Consider the following 15261-nt stretch of genomic DNA (forward strand, 5'->3'; position numbering starts at 1 on the left):
TTAGACTTGAACATATGAATTTCAGGGGGGATACAAACATTTGGTCCATAACAGACTTCCTTAAGTTTTACATAAAGTCCTTGTCTGTGGCAAGGTCCCATGCAGGATACCACACACATTTACTTGTCGTGTCTCCTTAGGCTCCTCTCAGCTGTGACACCTTCTCTGACTGTCCTTGTTTTTGATGATTTCTACAGATTTGATGAATACTGCTCAGATTTATTGTAGGATGCCCCTCTGTTACATTTTGTCTGATGCTTTTCTCATAATTATTCTAGGGTTATGGGTTTTGGGGAAGGTCCCAGAGGAAACGTGCCATTTTCATCAAATCTACATGATTTATGCCTATTGATATTGATTTATTGTTGGTGAACTCTTGATGACCTGGCTAACTCATATTAGTCAGGTTTCCCCACTGTATAGTAACACTTTTTCTTCCTTCCATTCATCCCCTTTGGAAGGGAGTCACCACGTAGAGCCCATACTTCAGGGGTAGTGAATTGGGTTTTCCCTTATTTAGAGTGAAGTGTCTTCATAAATTGAGACTTTCCTGCAAAGAAGATTTTTTTAAATTCTCCATTTATTAATTTATTAAATCACTTATTTACATCTATATGGACTCATAGATATTTGTTATATTTTAGTTTATAATCTGTCTTAGTCTATTTGGGTGCTATAACAAAATATCACAGACTGGATGGCTTACAACAGAAATTTATTGCTCACAGTTCTGGAGGTTTGAATTCCACTACCAGTTTGGCAGTATGATTGGGTGAGGGCCCTCTTTTGGAATGCAGATTTCTCATTGTATCGTCACATGGAAGAAGGAGCTAGGATGATCTTGGGGGTCTCTTTTAGAAGGGTAATAATCCCATTCATGACAGAGGAGCCCTTATGAACTAGTCATGTTCCAAATGCCCCAACTTCTAACATGGTCACATTGGGCATTAATATTCTAAAATGTGAATTTTGAGGGGACAAAAACATTCAGAATATATATATATATATATATATATATATATATATATATATATCCAATATTTCTTGCCCAAATTGTTCCAGCTTTGTCCATTGGGACCTCTTTCAGTTTGTTTCTGAGCCCCTTTGACAAACTCTTATCAATGTCAGTTTTTGCTTTTGTTTTCTTTTGGTTTTTCACTTCCTTGGTTTCTGAAGAATATTGAATTTTTGATAGGATTTCTGAACACAAAGAAGAGAGATTAGCCTTTAATGAAAAAACTTTAGAACACAAGAGCCAGATGATTGAATTAGATAATTTTTATTTTGAAATCCAACATCTAGTAAAAACTAATTCATTCATTTATTAAATTAAACAATGGCCTAGTATGTGGCAGTCACCGTTCTGGCACCTGAGGATTCAGAGTCCCTTCTCATAGCACTGATGTCCTGTTTGAGGAAGAGATAACACATACATCAGGGTTCATTTTGCCTGGTGCATGAATTTCAGTTTAGTTAAATAACATCAATCCCCCAACACAGGGTTCAGATTTCAGTTACCACAGGAACTTTACTGTGAACGATACATAACGTACAACTTTGCTGCTAAGCATACTTCATTCCACAAATCATTATGTACTAACAGATGCTCATCATGATCAGTAACCAATCATATCAATTCTTTGAAAGTCTGTAGTGATTGGTCACTGTGACTCTCTTACACAGTTTAGGCACAGACAGAAAAATAGGTAGTTGTATTTTCTCCGGTCTCCCAGTGATAAACCCACATGACATTTACAAAAGTGAATAATTATAAAAGGGAACTGGCGACAAAGATGAAAGTGCCATGGAGAGACAAAATATGATGATGTGAGAAGTTATATTCAAACAGTATAAATGGATTACAGAAGAAACAGCTGACCAAGGAGTGGTACCTTAATAGTGTCAGAAAGATTCTAGATATGCAATCAGAAGAACTTAGTAAAGGCAAACTTACCACATAACTGAGGAAAGTGGTGGTGAGGAAAAGGGTGAAAATGTCCCAGAGGAAGTGACAACAGCAAATACTTTGAATTAAAGAAAGTTTGTAAAGATTTCACAACATTGAGAGTACAAGGCATAAAATGTCAGAAATGGATCCAAACTTCGCAAGGAGCATAGTTCACCAAGTTGTTAAAAAGATGCTCTTATATTATAAATTATGCAAGAAGAAGAAGGCAAGCACTGTTCAAATACTTTGGATAAGTTTTTATAAAGAAATAAATTGCTGGGGGCTTCCCTGGTGGCTCAGTGGTTGAGCATCTGCCTGCCAATGCAGGGGACACGTGTTCGAGCCCTGGTCTGGGAGGATCCCACATGCCGCGGAGCAACTAGGCCTGTGAGCCACAACTACTGAGCCTGCGTGTCTGGAGCCTGTGCTCCGCAACGGGAGAGGCCACGATAGTGAGAAGCCCGCCCACCGTGATGAAGAGTGACCCCCACTTGCCACAACTAGAGAAAGCCCTCGCACAGAAACGAAGACCCAACACAGCAAAAATAAATAAATTAATTAACTCCAAAAAAAAAAGAAATAAATTGCTTTAATTCTCAGTGTTTCTAAATTTGTCAAACTACATATTATTAGTAGCTGACAGTAAGAGAGTTCCTAATATTTTGAAATCAAATTTTAATGATCACAGAACAATCTTTATTTATCCCATTGATTACTGAGATCACTTTCCATGATTCAGTTTACATGGTAATTTTTATGGTCCTTCTCTACCATGCAAAGTGAGAACTGCCTATGCTTTGTATGTCAGATGGTAATAAGTGTTCAGGAAACAAATTAATCAGGTTAAGAGATCATGGAATGTGAGGCTGAGAGAGGAATTGATACTTTATACAGGATGGTATATGGAAGATGCCTTTGATAAAGTGATATTTGAGCAGAGGCTGGAATGAAGGAAGAGAGTGAGCCAGGCAGACATGTTGGAGGAGGAAGCAGAGGAATGATAGGATTTGACTTACATTCCCAAGGAATCACTGAGGCTGAAACAGGGAAGCCAGTCAGAGACTATAGCAATGGTGCAGGAAGAGATGATGGTGGCTGGGACCAGGGAGCAGTGGTGGGGATGAGAATGTGCAGATTATAGATGCAATTCAGAAGTGTGCTGGAGGGGATTGGACTGGCTCATGAGAGCTGATATTTACGTTTTCAGGAATTTTGCAAACTAGTTGTTAAACTGTTGCTAACTTGAAATTGACCACATTGGGAGTATTTATACCAAGAAATTTTCTTTATTTTTTTTTCCTTTTGGATAGTCAATTGTTAAATAGTTCCATCTGACCACTGGACATAAACATTTTGAAGGCAGAATTGAATACATGATATAAAAGAAAGAGAAATCAAGGATGACTCCAGGTTTCTGGACACAGTATACTTACCATGAGCAATAGGGTTGGGAAGGACGCAAGATTATAGAAAAACTACTCTTCCCATCACGGAGAGAGGAGGGAACACTATTTTCTGGGTTTGAGAAGTTGGCTATTTAGACAACGAGGAAGTAGAATAATTTTTCTTAAAACTAAGATGGGGAGTCATTTGTACTAAAGAGGCACCTCAGAGGGTGGGGAGTCAGGTGAAGGCAGAAATCCAGAGGACAGAATAACTCCTCAGTACAGGTCATTATTGTGTAGTTCATGGCCGAGTCCAAGGTGATGGATGAGAGATAACCTGATCTGTGTTGATTTGACTTATTTCTCACATTCCAGGGAAATGTCCTGAGTCAGCCCCCAGAGCAACTTTCCATGATCCTTGCTCAGTACCATGTATGAAGACCCAACTCTGGTGGCTTCAGGGGCATGTGGGCAGGCAAGTCTCCATGGAGGGGAGGCATTTGAAGCAGAGTCGTGGAAGCTCTCAGCTGAGTCCTTCTCCTGGGCTGGGCCCCTCAGGAAGGGGAGGAGGCAGCAGACACTGAGGGTGACACCAGCAGGGAGGAAGGAAGGAGCTGTGGTAAACATGTCCATATTTAATTATCTGCTCATCACTCAGGAAACGTTCCTTGCATGCCTCCTATGTGTCCAGGTGTTCTCCTCCTGGGATGCCTGTCTTGAGAGGATGGGCAGCCCCTGGGATAGCACTCTGACCCCTCAGCCTCCTCCCCAGGTCCTGATGCCCCATCCCTAGCCCTTCTATTCTGTCACACGGAGGGTCAGAGCAGAAGCCACTCTCAGAATAACCAATCCAGAGTTCTCAACATTACCCGAAAATGTGGATTCTTTTTTCCCCAAGGAGCCCCAGGGCTCAAGTGTCTAGAAATGGTCTCTAAGGGAACCACCCACTCAGCTCCTCCTCATTCAGCAACCTCTGCCCACTTCCTCCACAGAACTGCTAAGAGACACCCTTTGAAAACCCCTGATCCAGCCCACCTCCTCCAGGACCCCGCACACCTCTTGGGAGTTGGGCACCTCTTAGGGGGAAACAGGATACTCCTGAGGGTATGGAGGGAAGAGTGCCCCCTTCTCTTATCACCACGTGGGCCCTGACCCTGTGTGACCTGTGGGCTGGCTCCCTTACTGACCTTATGTCATCTAGGACAGACCTTGTCCTGCCCTCCCTCCTACCCCAACTTACAGTCAGGCCCAATGCTTCCTGTGGACAAAGATGACAGAGACACTGATCACCAACAGCACCTTGGGGCCTAGGAGGAGAACTACCAGGAGAGAAGACAGCTCTGGGCCTGGAAATCATCAAGGGACAAGAGGAGCGATTAGAGGGATCACACAGGAGCCATTCCCAGTGGCCTCGACTTACTCCATCTGAGGCCACCTGGGTCCATCAGGACTCTGAGGCTTTGACCTGCATCTTGGGCTCAAGTTTGAGGCAGAAATCAGCATACAGGAGTTCCTTATTCTCCTACTCTGTTTTCTCAGGTTGCAAGGGTGTTATTACTTGAAGAGAAAATGTCAGAAGTGAAAATAACTGTGAGACAAGAGAAAATTCAGCAAATCCTAATAGTCTCTCACTAGGTTGCCATCCCATCTTCAACCAGCCACCAGGAAAATTATGGAGAAATAGACAAGGCAGCTAGACTTATTTGGAAATGCCACCACCAATATAAATTTGTCTAAACTTTGAAAATATTGGAAAAGTGTCCTAAGGAGCACAGATCATAGAAAGGGGCTTAAAAGTATGTGTGATTTAAAAGGGTTGGAACAGAATCCCCAGAATCTGTGCATATGTTACCTTACATGTCAAAAGGGATTAGCAGTAATGATTTGTTAAGGATCTTGAGATGGGCACATTTTCCTAGTGGAGGCCATGTAATCACAGAGATTCTTATAAGTAAAAGATTGAGGCAGAACAGTTGGAGGAGATGTGATGTCAGAAGCAGAGGTCAGACTGATGTGAGGCCTTTGCCAAGGAGTGTGGACACCTCTGGGAGTTGGAAAAGGCAAGGAAATCGATTCTTCTCTAGAGCCTCCTGAAGGAGCGGAGCCCAGCCACCCATTGTAGACTTCTGACCTCTACAGCTGTATGATAATGCATTTGTCTTGTATTAAATCACTAAATGTGGTAATTACTTACACTGACTATAGGAACCTAATTCAAGGAGAAAACAGATGTGAATAAATGGATATGCATGAGTTAGAGTGCATAACTTCTGGGTAGAAAAATTGAAAAGGAGGAAGACGTGCTGATGGCAATTAAGAGGTAAAGGGAAAAAGAAAAAAGTAAGGGGAAGGGATTTAGGTTCCTGAAAGACAAAAGAGAACCAAAGAATTAGAGGACTCAGAACATTTCTCCCACTATCAAAACCAACCAACCAACCAAAAACTCCGTTAACATCTTGATTTATGCTGTACTAGGGAAGAGAGGTCTATTAGGCTAGAAATATTGTAAAAAACCCCAATACCATAAAAACAAACAATAAGATGTGCATCCTCACACCAGACCCACTGGACGCAGGCCTGCAGTGGCTGGAGCCCTCAGATGCCCGGGGTAGGCTTTGGATCCAGGGAGAGGGATCACATCAGCATGTTACACATCTCTTCAGCCTGTCAACCTAGATCCTCCAAAAAACATTTCCAGCTTTACTACACTAGCAAGCATCATGGGTCAGGCACCCTGTAGCTCCCAGAAGTACCGGCCCTGGTTGAGCGTGAGCAGAAGATGGAAGATTAAAAAGCATTTACAGGCCATGCCAGACAAGATGGCATGGACTCTTCTCTCTTACTCTCCTCGTTCAGTACAACTTGAACCCTAGAAATAACACACGGGACAAGCATAGGCGGACTCTGAGGTGGACGAGGAGGCAGACTGTCTAGGGACCTGAGGACTGGAGGAAGAACACAGCAGTCAGGAACCAAGCACAAGAGGAGACACAGGTGTGGCACTAGGAAAAAGAAAAAGTCTAAAGCAATCATCTAAACTCCGGCCTCAAGAAATGAGAAATGAAGGAGCAAAATAAACCCAAAGCAAGCAGAAGGGAGGAAATAATACAGAAAGGAGAAAAATCAGTGAAAATGAAAACAGATAAACAATAGAGAAAATAATTGAAACAAAGAGTGGTTTCTGAGATAGCTTTATCCACCAGAGGACAAACAGCAGAAGCAAGAAGAACTACAATCCTGCAGCCTGTGGAACAAAAACCACATTCACAGAAAGATAGACAAGATGAAAAGGCAGAGGACTATGTACCAGATGAAGGAACAAGATAAAACCACAAAAAAACCCAACTAAATGAAGTGGAGATAGGCAACCTTCCAGAAAAAGAATTCAGAATAATGATAGTGAAGATGATCCAGGACCTCGGAAAAAGACTGGAGGCAAAGATCAAGAAGATGCAAGAAATGTTTAACAAAGACCTAGAAGAATTGAAGAACAAACAAACAGAGATGAACAATTCAATAACTGAAATGAAAACTACACTAGAAGGAATCAATAGCAGAATAACTAAGGTGGAAGAACGGATAAGTGACCTGGAGCACAGAATGGTGGAATTCACTGCTGCGGAACAGAATAAAGAAAAAAGAATGAAAAGAAATAAAGACAGCCTAAGAGACTTCTGGGACAACATTAAGCACAATAACATTCGCATTATAGGGGTCCCAGAAGGAGAAGAGAAAGAGAAAGGACCAGAGAAAATATCTGAAGAGATTATAGTCGAAAACTTCCCTAACATGGGAAAGGAAATAGCCACCCAAGTCCAGGAAGCATAGAGAGTCCCATACAGGATAAACCCAAGGAGAAACATGTCAAGACACATAGTAATCAAACTGGCAAAAATTAAAGACAAAGAAATATTACTGAAAGCAGCAAGGGAAAAATGACAAATAATATACAAGGGAACTCCCATAAGGTTAACAGCTGATTTTTCAGCAGAAGCTCTACAAGCCAGAAGGGAGTGGCATGATATATTTAAAGTGATGAAAGGGAAGAAACTACAACTAAGATTACTCTACCTGGAAAGGATCTCATTCAGATTCGATGGAGAAATCAAAAGCTTTAGAGACAAGCAAAAGCTAAGAGAATGCAGCACCACAGAACTAGCTTTACAACAAATGCTAAAGGAACTTCTCTAAGTGGGAAACACAGAAGAAGAAAAGACCTACAAAAACAAACCCAAAACAATTAAGAAAATCATCATATGAACATACGTATCTATAATTACCTTAAAAGTGAATGGATTAAATGCTCCAACCAAAAGACACAGCCTCGCTGAATGGATACAAAAACAAGATCCATATATATGCTGTCTACAAGAGACTGAATTCAGACCTAGGGACACATACCGACTGAAAGTTAGGGGATGGCAAAAGATATTCCATGCAAATGGAAATCAAGGGGAAGCTGGAGTAGCAATACTCATATTGGATAAAATAGACTTTAAAATAAAGAATGTTACAAGAGACAAAGGACACTACATAATGATCAAAGGATCAATCCAAGAAGAAGATATAACAATTATAAATATATATGCACCCAACATAGGAGCTCCACAATACATAAGGCAACTGCTAACAGCTAAAAGAGGAAATTGACAGTAACACAATAATAATAGGGGGACTTTAACAGCTCACTTACACCAATGGACAGATCATCCTGAATGAAAATAAATAAGGAAACAGAAGCTTTAAATGACACAATAGACCAGATAGATCTAATTGATATTTATAGGACAGTCCATCCAAAAACAGCAGATTATACTTTCTTCTCAAGTGTGCATGTGACATTCTCCAGGAGAGATCACATCCTGGGTCACAAATCAAGCCTCAGTAAATTTAAGAAAATTGAAATCATATCAAGCATCTTTTCCGACCACAATGCTATGAGATTAGAAATGAATTACAGGGGAAAATGCATAAAAAACACAAAAACATGGAGGCTAAACAATACCTTACTAAATGACCAAGAGATCACTGAAGAGATCAAAGAGGAAATCAAAAAGTACCTAGAGACAAATGACAATGAAAACACGGCAATCCAAAACCTGTGGGAGGTAACAAAAGCACTTCTAAGAGCGAAGTTCATAGCTATACAAGCCTACCTGAAGAAACAAGAAAAATCTCAAATAAATAATCTAACCTTAAACGTAAGGGAACTAGAGAAAGAAGAACAAACAAAGCCCAAAGTTAGCAAAAGGAAAGAAATCATAAAGATCAGAGCAGAAAATAAATGAAATAGAAACAAAGAAAATGATAGCAAAGATCAATAAAACTAAAAGCTGGTTCTTGGAGAAGATAAACAAAATTGATAAACCATTAGCCAGACTCATCAAGAAAAAGAGGGAGAGGACTCAAATCAATAAAATTAGAAATGTAAAAGGGGAAGTTACAACAGACACTGCAGAAATACAAAGCATCCTAAGAGACTACTACAAGCAAGTCAATGCCAATAAAATGGACAACCTGGAAGAAATGGACAAATTCTTAGAAAGGTATAACCTTCCAAGACTGAACCAGGAAGAAATAGAAAATATAAACAGACCATCACAAGTAATGAAATTGAAACTGTGATTAAAAATCTTCCAACAAACAAAAGTCGAGGACCAGATGGCTTTACAGGTAAATTCTATCAAACATTTAGAGAAGAGCTAACATCCATCCTTCTCAAACTCTTCCAAAAAATTGCGGAGGAAGGAACACTCCCAAACTCATTCTATGAGGCCACCATCACCCTGATACCAAAACCAGACAAAGATACTACAAAAACAGAAAATTACAGACCAATATCACTGATGAATATAGATGCAAAAATCCTCAACGAAATACTAGCAAACAGAATCCAAGAACACATTAAAAGGATCATACACCATGATCAAGGGGGATTTATCCCCGGGATGCAAGGATTCTTCAATATATGCAAATCAATCAATGTGATACAATGTATTAACAAACTTAAGAATAAAATCCATATGATCAACTCAAGAGATGCAGAGAAAGCTTTTGACAAAATTCAACACAGATTTATGACAAAAACTCTCTGGAAAGTGGGCATAGAGGGAAGCTACCCCAACATAATAAAGGCCAAATATGACAAACTCACACCAAACATTATTCTCAATGGTGAAAAACTGAAAGTATTTCCTCTAAGTTCAGGAACAAGACAAGGATGTCCACTTTCACCACTATTATTCAACATAGTTTTGGAAGTCCTAGCCACAGCAATCATAGAAGAAAAAGAAATAAAAGGAATACACATTGGAAAAGAAGAAGTAAAACTGTCACTCTTTGCAGATGACATGATACTATACATAGAGAATCCTAAAGATGCTACCAGAAAACTACTAGAGGTAATCAATGAATTTGGTAAAGTTGCAGGATACAAAATTAATGCACAGAAATCTCTTGCATTCCTATACACTAATGATGAAAAATCTGAAAGAGAAATTAAGGAAACACTCCCATTTACCATTGCAACAAAAAGAATAAAATACCTAGGAATAAACCTACCTAGGGAGACAAAAGACCTGTATGCAGAAAACTATAAGACACTGATGAAAGAAATTAAAGATGATATGAACAGATGGAGAGATATACCATGCTCTTGGATTGGAAGAATCAATATTGTGAAAATGACTATATTACCCAAAGCAATCTACAGATTCAATGGAGACCCTATCAAATTACCAATGGCATTTTTTATGGAACTGGAACAAAAAATCTTAAATTTTGTATGGAGACACAAAAGACCACGAATAGCCAAAGCAGTCTTGAGGGAAAAAAAACAGAGCTGGAGGAATCAGACTCCCTGACTTCAGACTATACTACAAAGCTACAGTAATCAAGACAATATGGTACTGGCACAAAAACAGAAACATAGAGCAATGGAACAAGATAGAAATCTCAGAGATAAACCCATGCACCTATGGTCAACTAATCTATGACAAAGGAGGCAAGGATATACAATGGAGAAAAGACAGTCTCTTCAATAAATGGTTCTGGGAAAACTGGACAGCTACATGTAAAAGAATGAAATTAGAACATTCCCTAACACCATACACAAAAATAAACTCAAAATGGATTCGAGACCTAAATATAAGACTGGACACTATAAAACTCTTGGCTGAAAACATAGGAAGAACACTCTGACATAAGTCACAGTAAGATCTTTTTTGATCCACCTCTTAGAGTAATGGAAATAAAAACAAAAATAAACAAATTGGACCTAATGAAACTTAAAAGCTTTTGCACAGCAAAGGAAACCATAAACAAGATGAAAAGACAACCCTCAGAATGGGAGAAAATATTTGCCAATGAATCAACGGACAAAGGATTAATCTCCAAAATATATAAACAGCTCATGCAGCTCAATATTAGAAAAACAAACGACCCAATCCAAAAATAGACAGAAGACCTAAAGAGACATTTCTCCAAAGAAGACATACAGATGTCCAAGAAGCACATGAAAAGCTGCTCAACATCACTAATTATATTAGAGAAATGCAAATCAAAACTACCATGAGGTATCACCTCACACCAGTTAGAATGGGCTTCATTAGAAAATCTACAAACAACAAATGTGTAGGAAAGGGAACCCTCTTGCACTGTTGGTGGGAATGTAAATTGATACAGCCACTATGGAGAACAGTATGGAGGTTCTTTACAAAACTAAAAATAGAATTACCATGTGATCCAGCAACCCCACTACTGGGCATATACCCAGAGAAAACCATAATCAAAAAGACACATGCACCCCAATGTTCATTGCAGCATTATTTGCAATAGCCAGGTCATGGAAGCAACCTAAATGCTCATTGACAGACAAATGGATAAAGAAGATGTGGTACATATATACAGTGGAATATTACTCAGCCATAAAAAGGAGCAAAATTGGGTTATTTGTTGAGATGTGGATGGATCTAGAGACTGTCATACAGAGTGAAGTAAGTCAGAAATAGAAAAACAAATATCGTATATTAACGCATATATGTGGAACCTAGAGAAATGGTACAGATGAACCGGTTTTCAGGGCAGAAATTGAAACACAGATGTAGAGAACAAATGTATGGACACCAAGTGGAGAAAGCGGAGGGGGGTTGGGGGTGGTGGTGTGATGAACTGTGTGATTGGGATTGGCATGTATACACTGATGTGTATAAAATTGATGACTAATAAGAAAAAAAGAGTGGGTTCCTTTAAAAGATCAATAAAATTGAAAAACTTCTAGTACAAATGCAAAGAAAAATGAATGACACATTTCCAATATCAGGAATGAAACAGAGGGCATCACTACAGATCCTTCAGACAACAAAAGGATAGTTAGGGAATGTTATGAACAACTATACAGGCAGAAATTTGACAACTTAAAGACAATGGAACAAATACCTCAAAAAGCAGAACCTACCACAGCTCACACTATATGAAATGAATAATCTGAATAGTCTTAAACAATTCAAATTCTTTTTCAAATAAAAAAATAGATTTTCAAGGCCCAGATGGAGTCATGGAAAATTTTTGCCAAGAACTTACAGATGAATTAAAAACAATTTTGGTGCACAAAAACAACAATAAAATATATTTTGGAAAATTTGAATGTATACTCCATTTTAAATGATATTAGGGAATTAATATTGATTATATATTAAGTGTGCACTGGTATTAGTTTTGTAGAAAATCAAGGTCCTTAACCGTATGACCACACAATTGTGGACTCCACTGACAACTGGTTGTGCACACAGGAGTAAGTTAAAGTGAACACAATTATGCAACTTCTCTATATCTCTTGTTTAAGGGAAGTTGTTTGTTCTCCTCTTCCTCTCTTTATTCTTCCAGCAGGCAGGGACATGGCCACTCAGTGACCCAGCATTGACCCAGAAGATGAGGACAACACCACGGGCATGTTGGAAGGAACGTGGGACTTTGAAAGGTCTTCTGGAGGAAAGACTCCTGGATGTGACTTGACCCTCTCTTGATGTTACATGACAGCCTATAAGACATGTTTTATTCATAGAAAGGGGGACTGTCCTTGGGAAAATGCCCAGCTGAGTGGGAACCTGTCTTTAATTAGCACATATCTGTTATACAGGCTGGTGGTTCAGCTGAGTGGGAACCTGTCTTTAATTAGCACATATCTGTTATACAGGCTGGTGGTTCCTGTCCTCAGAGACTCAGATTCACCTTTATTAGTTTAGCCCAATCATCTGAACTAAAGGCAACAAATCTTCAACAACATCCCCCATCCCCCATTTCTCTCTGAGTCTCTTCTGTTAAACTCCAAACTCTCTGGTTTGTTGAAGCAGGAAAAGAGATCACAGCTGAACTGAGATCTGAATTTAGAAAATGTTCAGTGAGCGACTGTGATCATTAGTAGTCCATTGTCACAAATCAGGGGACAAAGGAGCCCTGTGCAATGAGCACTCATGGTCACCTGGGTGCCAGGTTCAGACTCAACCTTCATGTCCTCAGGGCTACCCTTCCAAAATTTCACAGAGTATTAGGTGCAGGTGTCTACTGGGGTGATGTTACTGATATGGATGGAAAAGTCTAGGCTGGAGGGAGACTAAGCAGAGGTTAGAAAGAACAAGGAGGAGGGAGGTGGGTGGGTGGACAAGGAATGAGGAACATAATTACTGTCAGTTGAAGAGAGTGAGAGGCAGGATTCTATGAACAGGATGATCTCCCTCCTTCCTACTTTCTTTCATGGATACTTATGTCAAGAGATCTATAAAGAATATGCCAAACTCTTACCAGTGGTCACTCTTGGGGGTGTGGGATTTGGGGGAGGGAACTTATTTTAAAATTCTGTTTTACACCTATTGACTTCTAGAGTGTTCTATAATAAGCATGAATTACTACCTTTAATATTAAAAAAAAGGTAAAGAACTGGGTCAGTTGGAGTGGAGGCCTCACCAAGAGGTTCATCTGCATCCTGGTTCTTCTGGGGAGCAGAGGCCTCCAGGGTGTGGGTTTTGGTGACCGCTGGCTGTCCGTCATGCTCCACCTGGCAGGTGAGCAGCACAGCCTCCCTGTGGGCAGAGGAGTTCACCACGAGCCAGCTCGTCCGGTTAAAGGTCCCGTCCTTGTTCTCTAGGAGGGTCGAAGCCATGTCTATTCGGGGCACATTTCCATTCTCCAACCAGGTCAGCTGTAGGCGCTGGGGGTAGAACTTGTTCACCTGGCAGGTGACATTCACCTGGTTCCCCGCCATGGGGTGCTGGGTAATCGTCAAGGTAGGCGGAACTGAAACAGCACAGGCAGAAGCTCTGACCTTCTAGAACCAACAGGTCACAGGAGAGGGCTGGATAACAGCTTCCAGCACAGCAAGGGAGTCACCAGAGGACAGGGCCAGGCATGCAGCATGTGCTCAAACACCGAGGGTCTCTTTGTATATAAATGAAATCATAAGCACACTGCAGGGCACACAGTAGGTGCTCAAGGACTGAGCTCCTATTAGGTTAATAATGTGTGTCATCTACAAGCACAGCCCCTGGCATGCAGTTGGAATATAATAACTGCAGCAAAGTATATGAAATCACCAAGCACATAGGGGCCTGTAGTTGGAGAAACTATTGATAAAGTAAAGGAAACTACTTAGCACAGTGCTTGGCACATGAGGGGTGTCCACCTGGCAGCTGCCGTTAAAACAGTAGTTAGTGACCAGCTCATCTAGGAGCCTGGTGATGGGGCAGAACTGTCAGGAAGTAGATTCCAGGCAATTTGAGGCCTGGAGCAAAAGGCAGGGAGGAGGAACAGGCTGGGGCCTTGAGGGCAGGTGCGGGCTTAGGCTGGTGTGAGGGGCTTCTACCTCGGATGGTCTCAGACAAGTTGGCTGTCCCACGAAGAGGAGGGTCTCCTTGCAGGGTGATGTGGGTCACCTCGCAGATGACCTGGGAGCGAACATCCCCCGGGGCCAGCACCACCTTGGCTGTGCTGGAGATGCTGTAGGAAACGTCGTTTCCCTCTGGTTCCACGTTGGTCTGGGAGGCTGAGAGCTCATTGCCATTTTTGAACCATTTCAGGGAGATGTTTCTGGGGGAGAACCCGTGGGATTTGCAGGTGAAGCTCACTGTCTGCTCAGGTGTGACCCTCACTGCGGGGCCTGATACCACAGGAGGAGAGGGTTTGGCTACAAAAGGAACATTTATAAATGATGAACATGATTGTAATTATCATCACTAATGATAAAAATGTGACACAGTTAAGAACCACCACACATATTATTTTTTAAATTCTTCACATAGTTCTGGGAGGGCAGTGTCATCATCCTCATCTGACAGAGGAGACACACAGGTTCCCAGAGGTGACTCTGAGTCAGGGGCAGGGCTGACATGGAATTCCAGGCCTGAGTTCAAAGTCCACCTTCTTACATCTGCCAGGTGATTTCCCACCAGTTTGGGCAAAGGAACAAAAGTACTGATTGGTCTTACTCTCCTATTAACTGTTCCTAGCTGGGCTCCCCCTGGAAAACTTAGGTAAGTTCGGAGAAGTGTTTACAGAAGTAAATGCAGGGGAAGCGGGGTCATAGCGGGACCACATGGAAGCTGAACCAGGCTGGCCGTCCAACGAGAGGTGTGGCCACGGCACCTCCCAGCTCCTCATCTGTGAAAGGGGACAGCAGGCATTACCCTTCCTGGGCTGCAGTGAGGGTCAAATCAGGCAGTGGGAGCAAATTTGCTATGAGTAAAACACAAGATTATTCACAAAACCAACAAACACAGATCCATCTTTAACCCAGACTGTATTTATACCCAGAGCTGTGCCTTCAGGTGTTTATGAATTTACTGCATAGTTTTCATTCTTTCCATGAATATTTCAGTAGGGCTAATGTATCAATCCCTGAATTTCAAAGGAAGGGCGCAAATGGATGTTTTTCTGAGT

The 15261-nt window shown here is 41.0% G+C and overlaps 1 protein-coding gene across 3 annotated transcripts in view; it reads right to left on the bottom strand.

Moving 5' to 3' along the window:
• Positions 1 to 1304: 1304 nt before the first annotated feature.
• Positions 1305 to 15261, bottom strand: part of LOC309816472 (signal-regulatory protein beta-1-like) — a 36143-nt gene continuing 22186 nt past the window's right edge. Inside the window, exons 3-6 of one of the 3 annotated variants that reach the window (XR_014296028.1) lie at positions 14189 to 14509; positions 13294 to 13623; positions 3382 to 4679; positions 1305 to 1407 (exon numbers count right to left, since the gene is read on the bottom strand). Coding sequence is in view for 2 of the 3 variants with exons in the window: in XM_082644005.1 (XP_082500131.1) it covers positions 4576 to 4679; positions 13294 to 13623; positions 14189 to 14509 (755 nt within the window). In the remaining variant the exon portion in view is untranslated. Of the gene's footprint in view, positions 1408 to 3062; positions 4680 to 13293; positions 13624 to 14188; positions 14510 to 15261 lie in introns of those variants that run through there. The other 2 variants (XM_082644006.1, XM_082644005.1) reach the window with 2 other exon arrangements.

The sequence above is a fragment of the Mesoplodon mirus genome, assembly GCF_964341445.2.
Source record: "Mesoplodon mirus genome assembly, chromosome: 15".
Classification (NCBI taxonomy): domain Eukaryota; kingdom Metazoa; phylum Chordata; class Mammalia; order Artiodactyla; family Ziphiidae; genus Mesoplodon; species Mesoplodon mirus.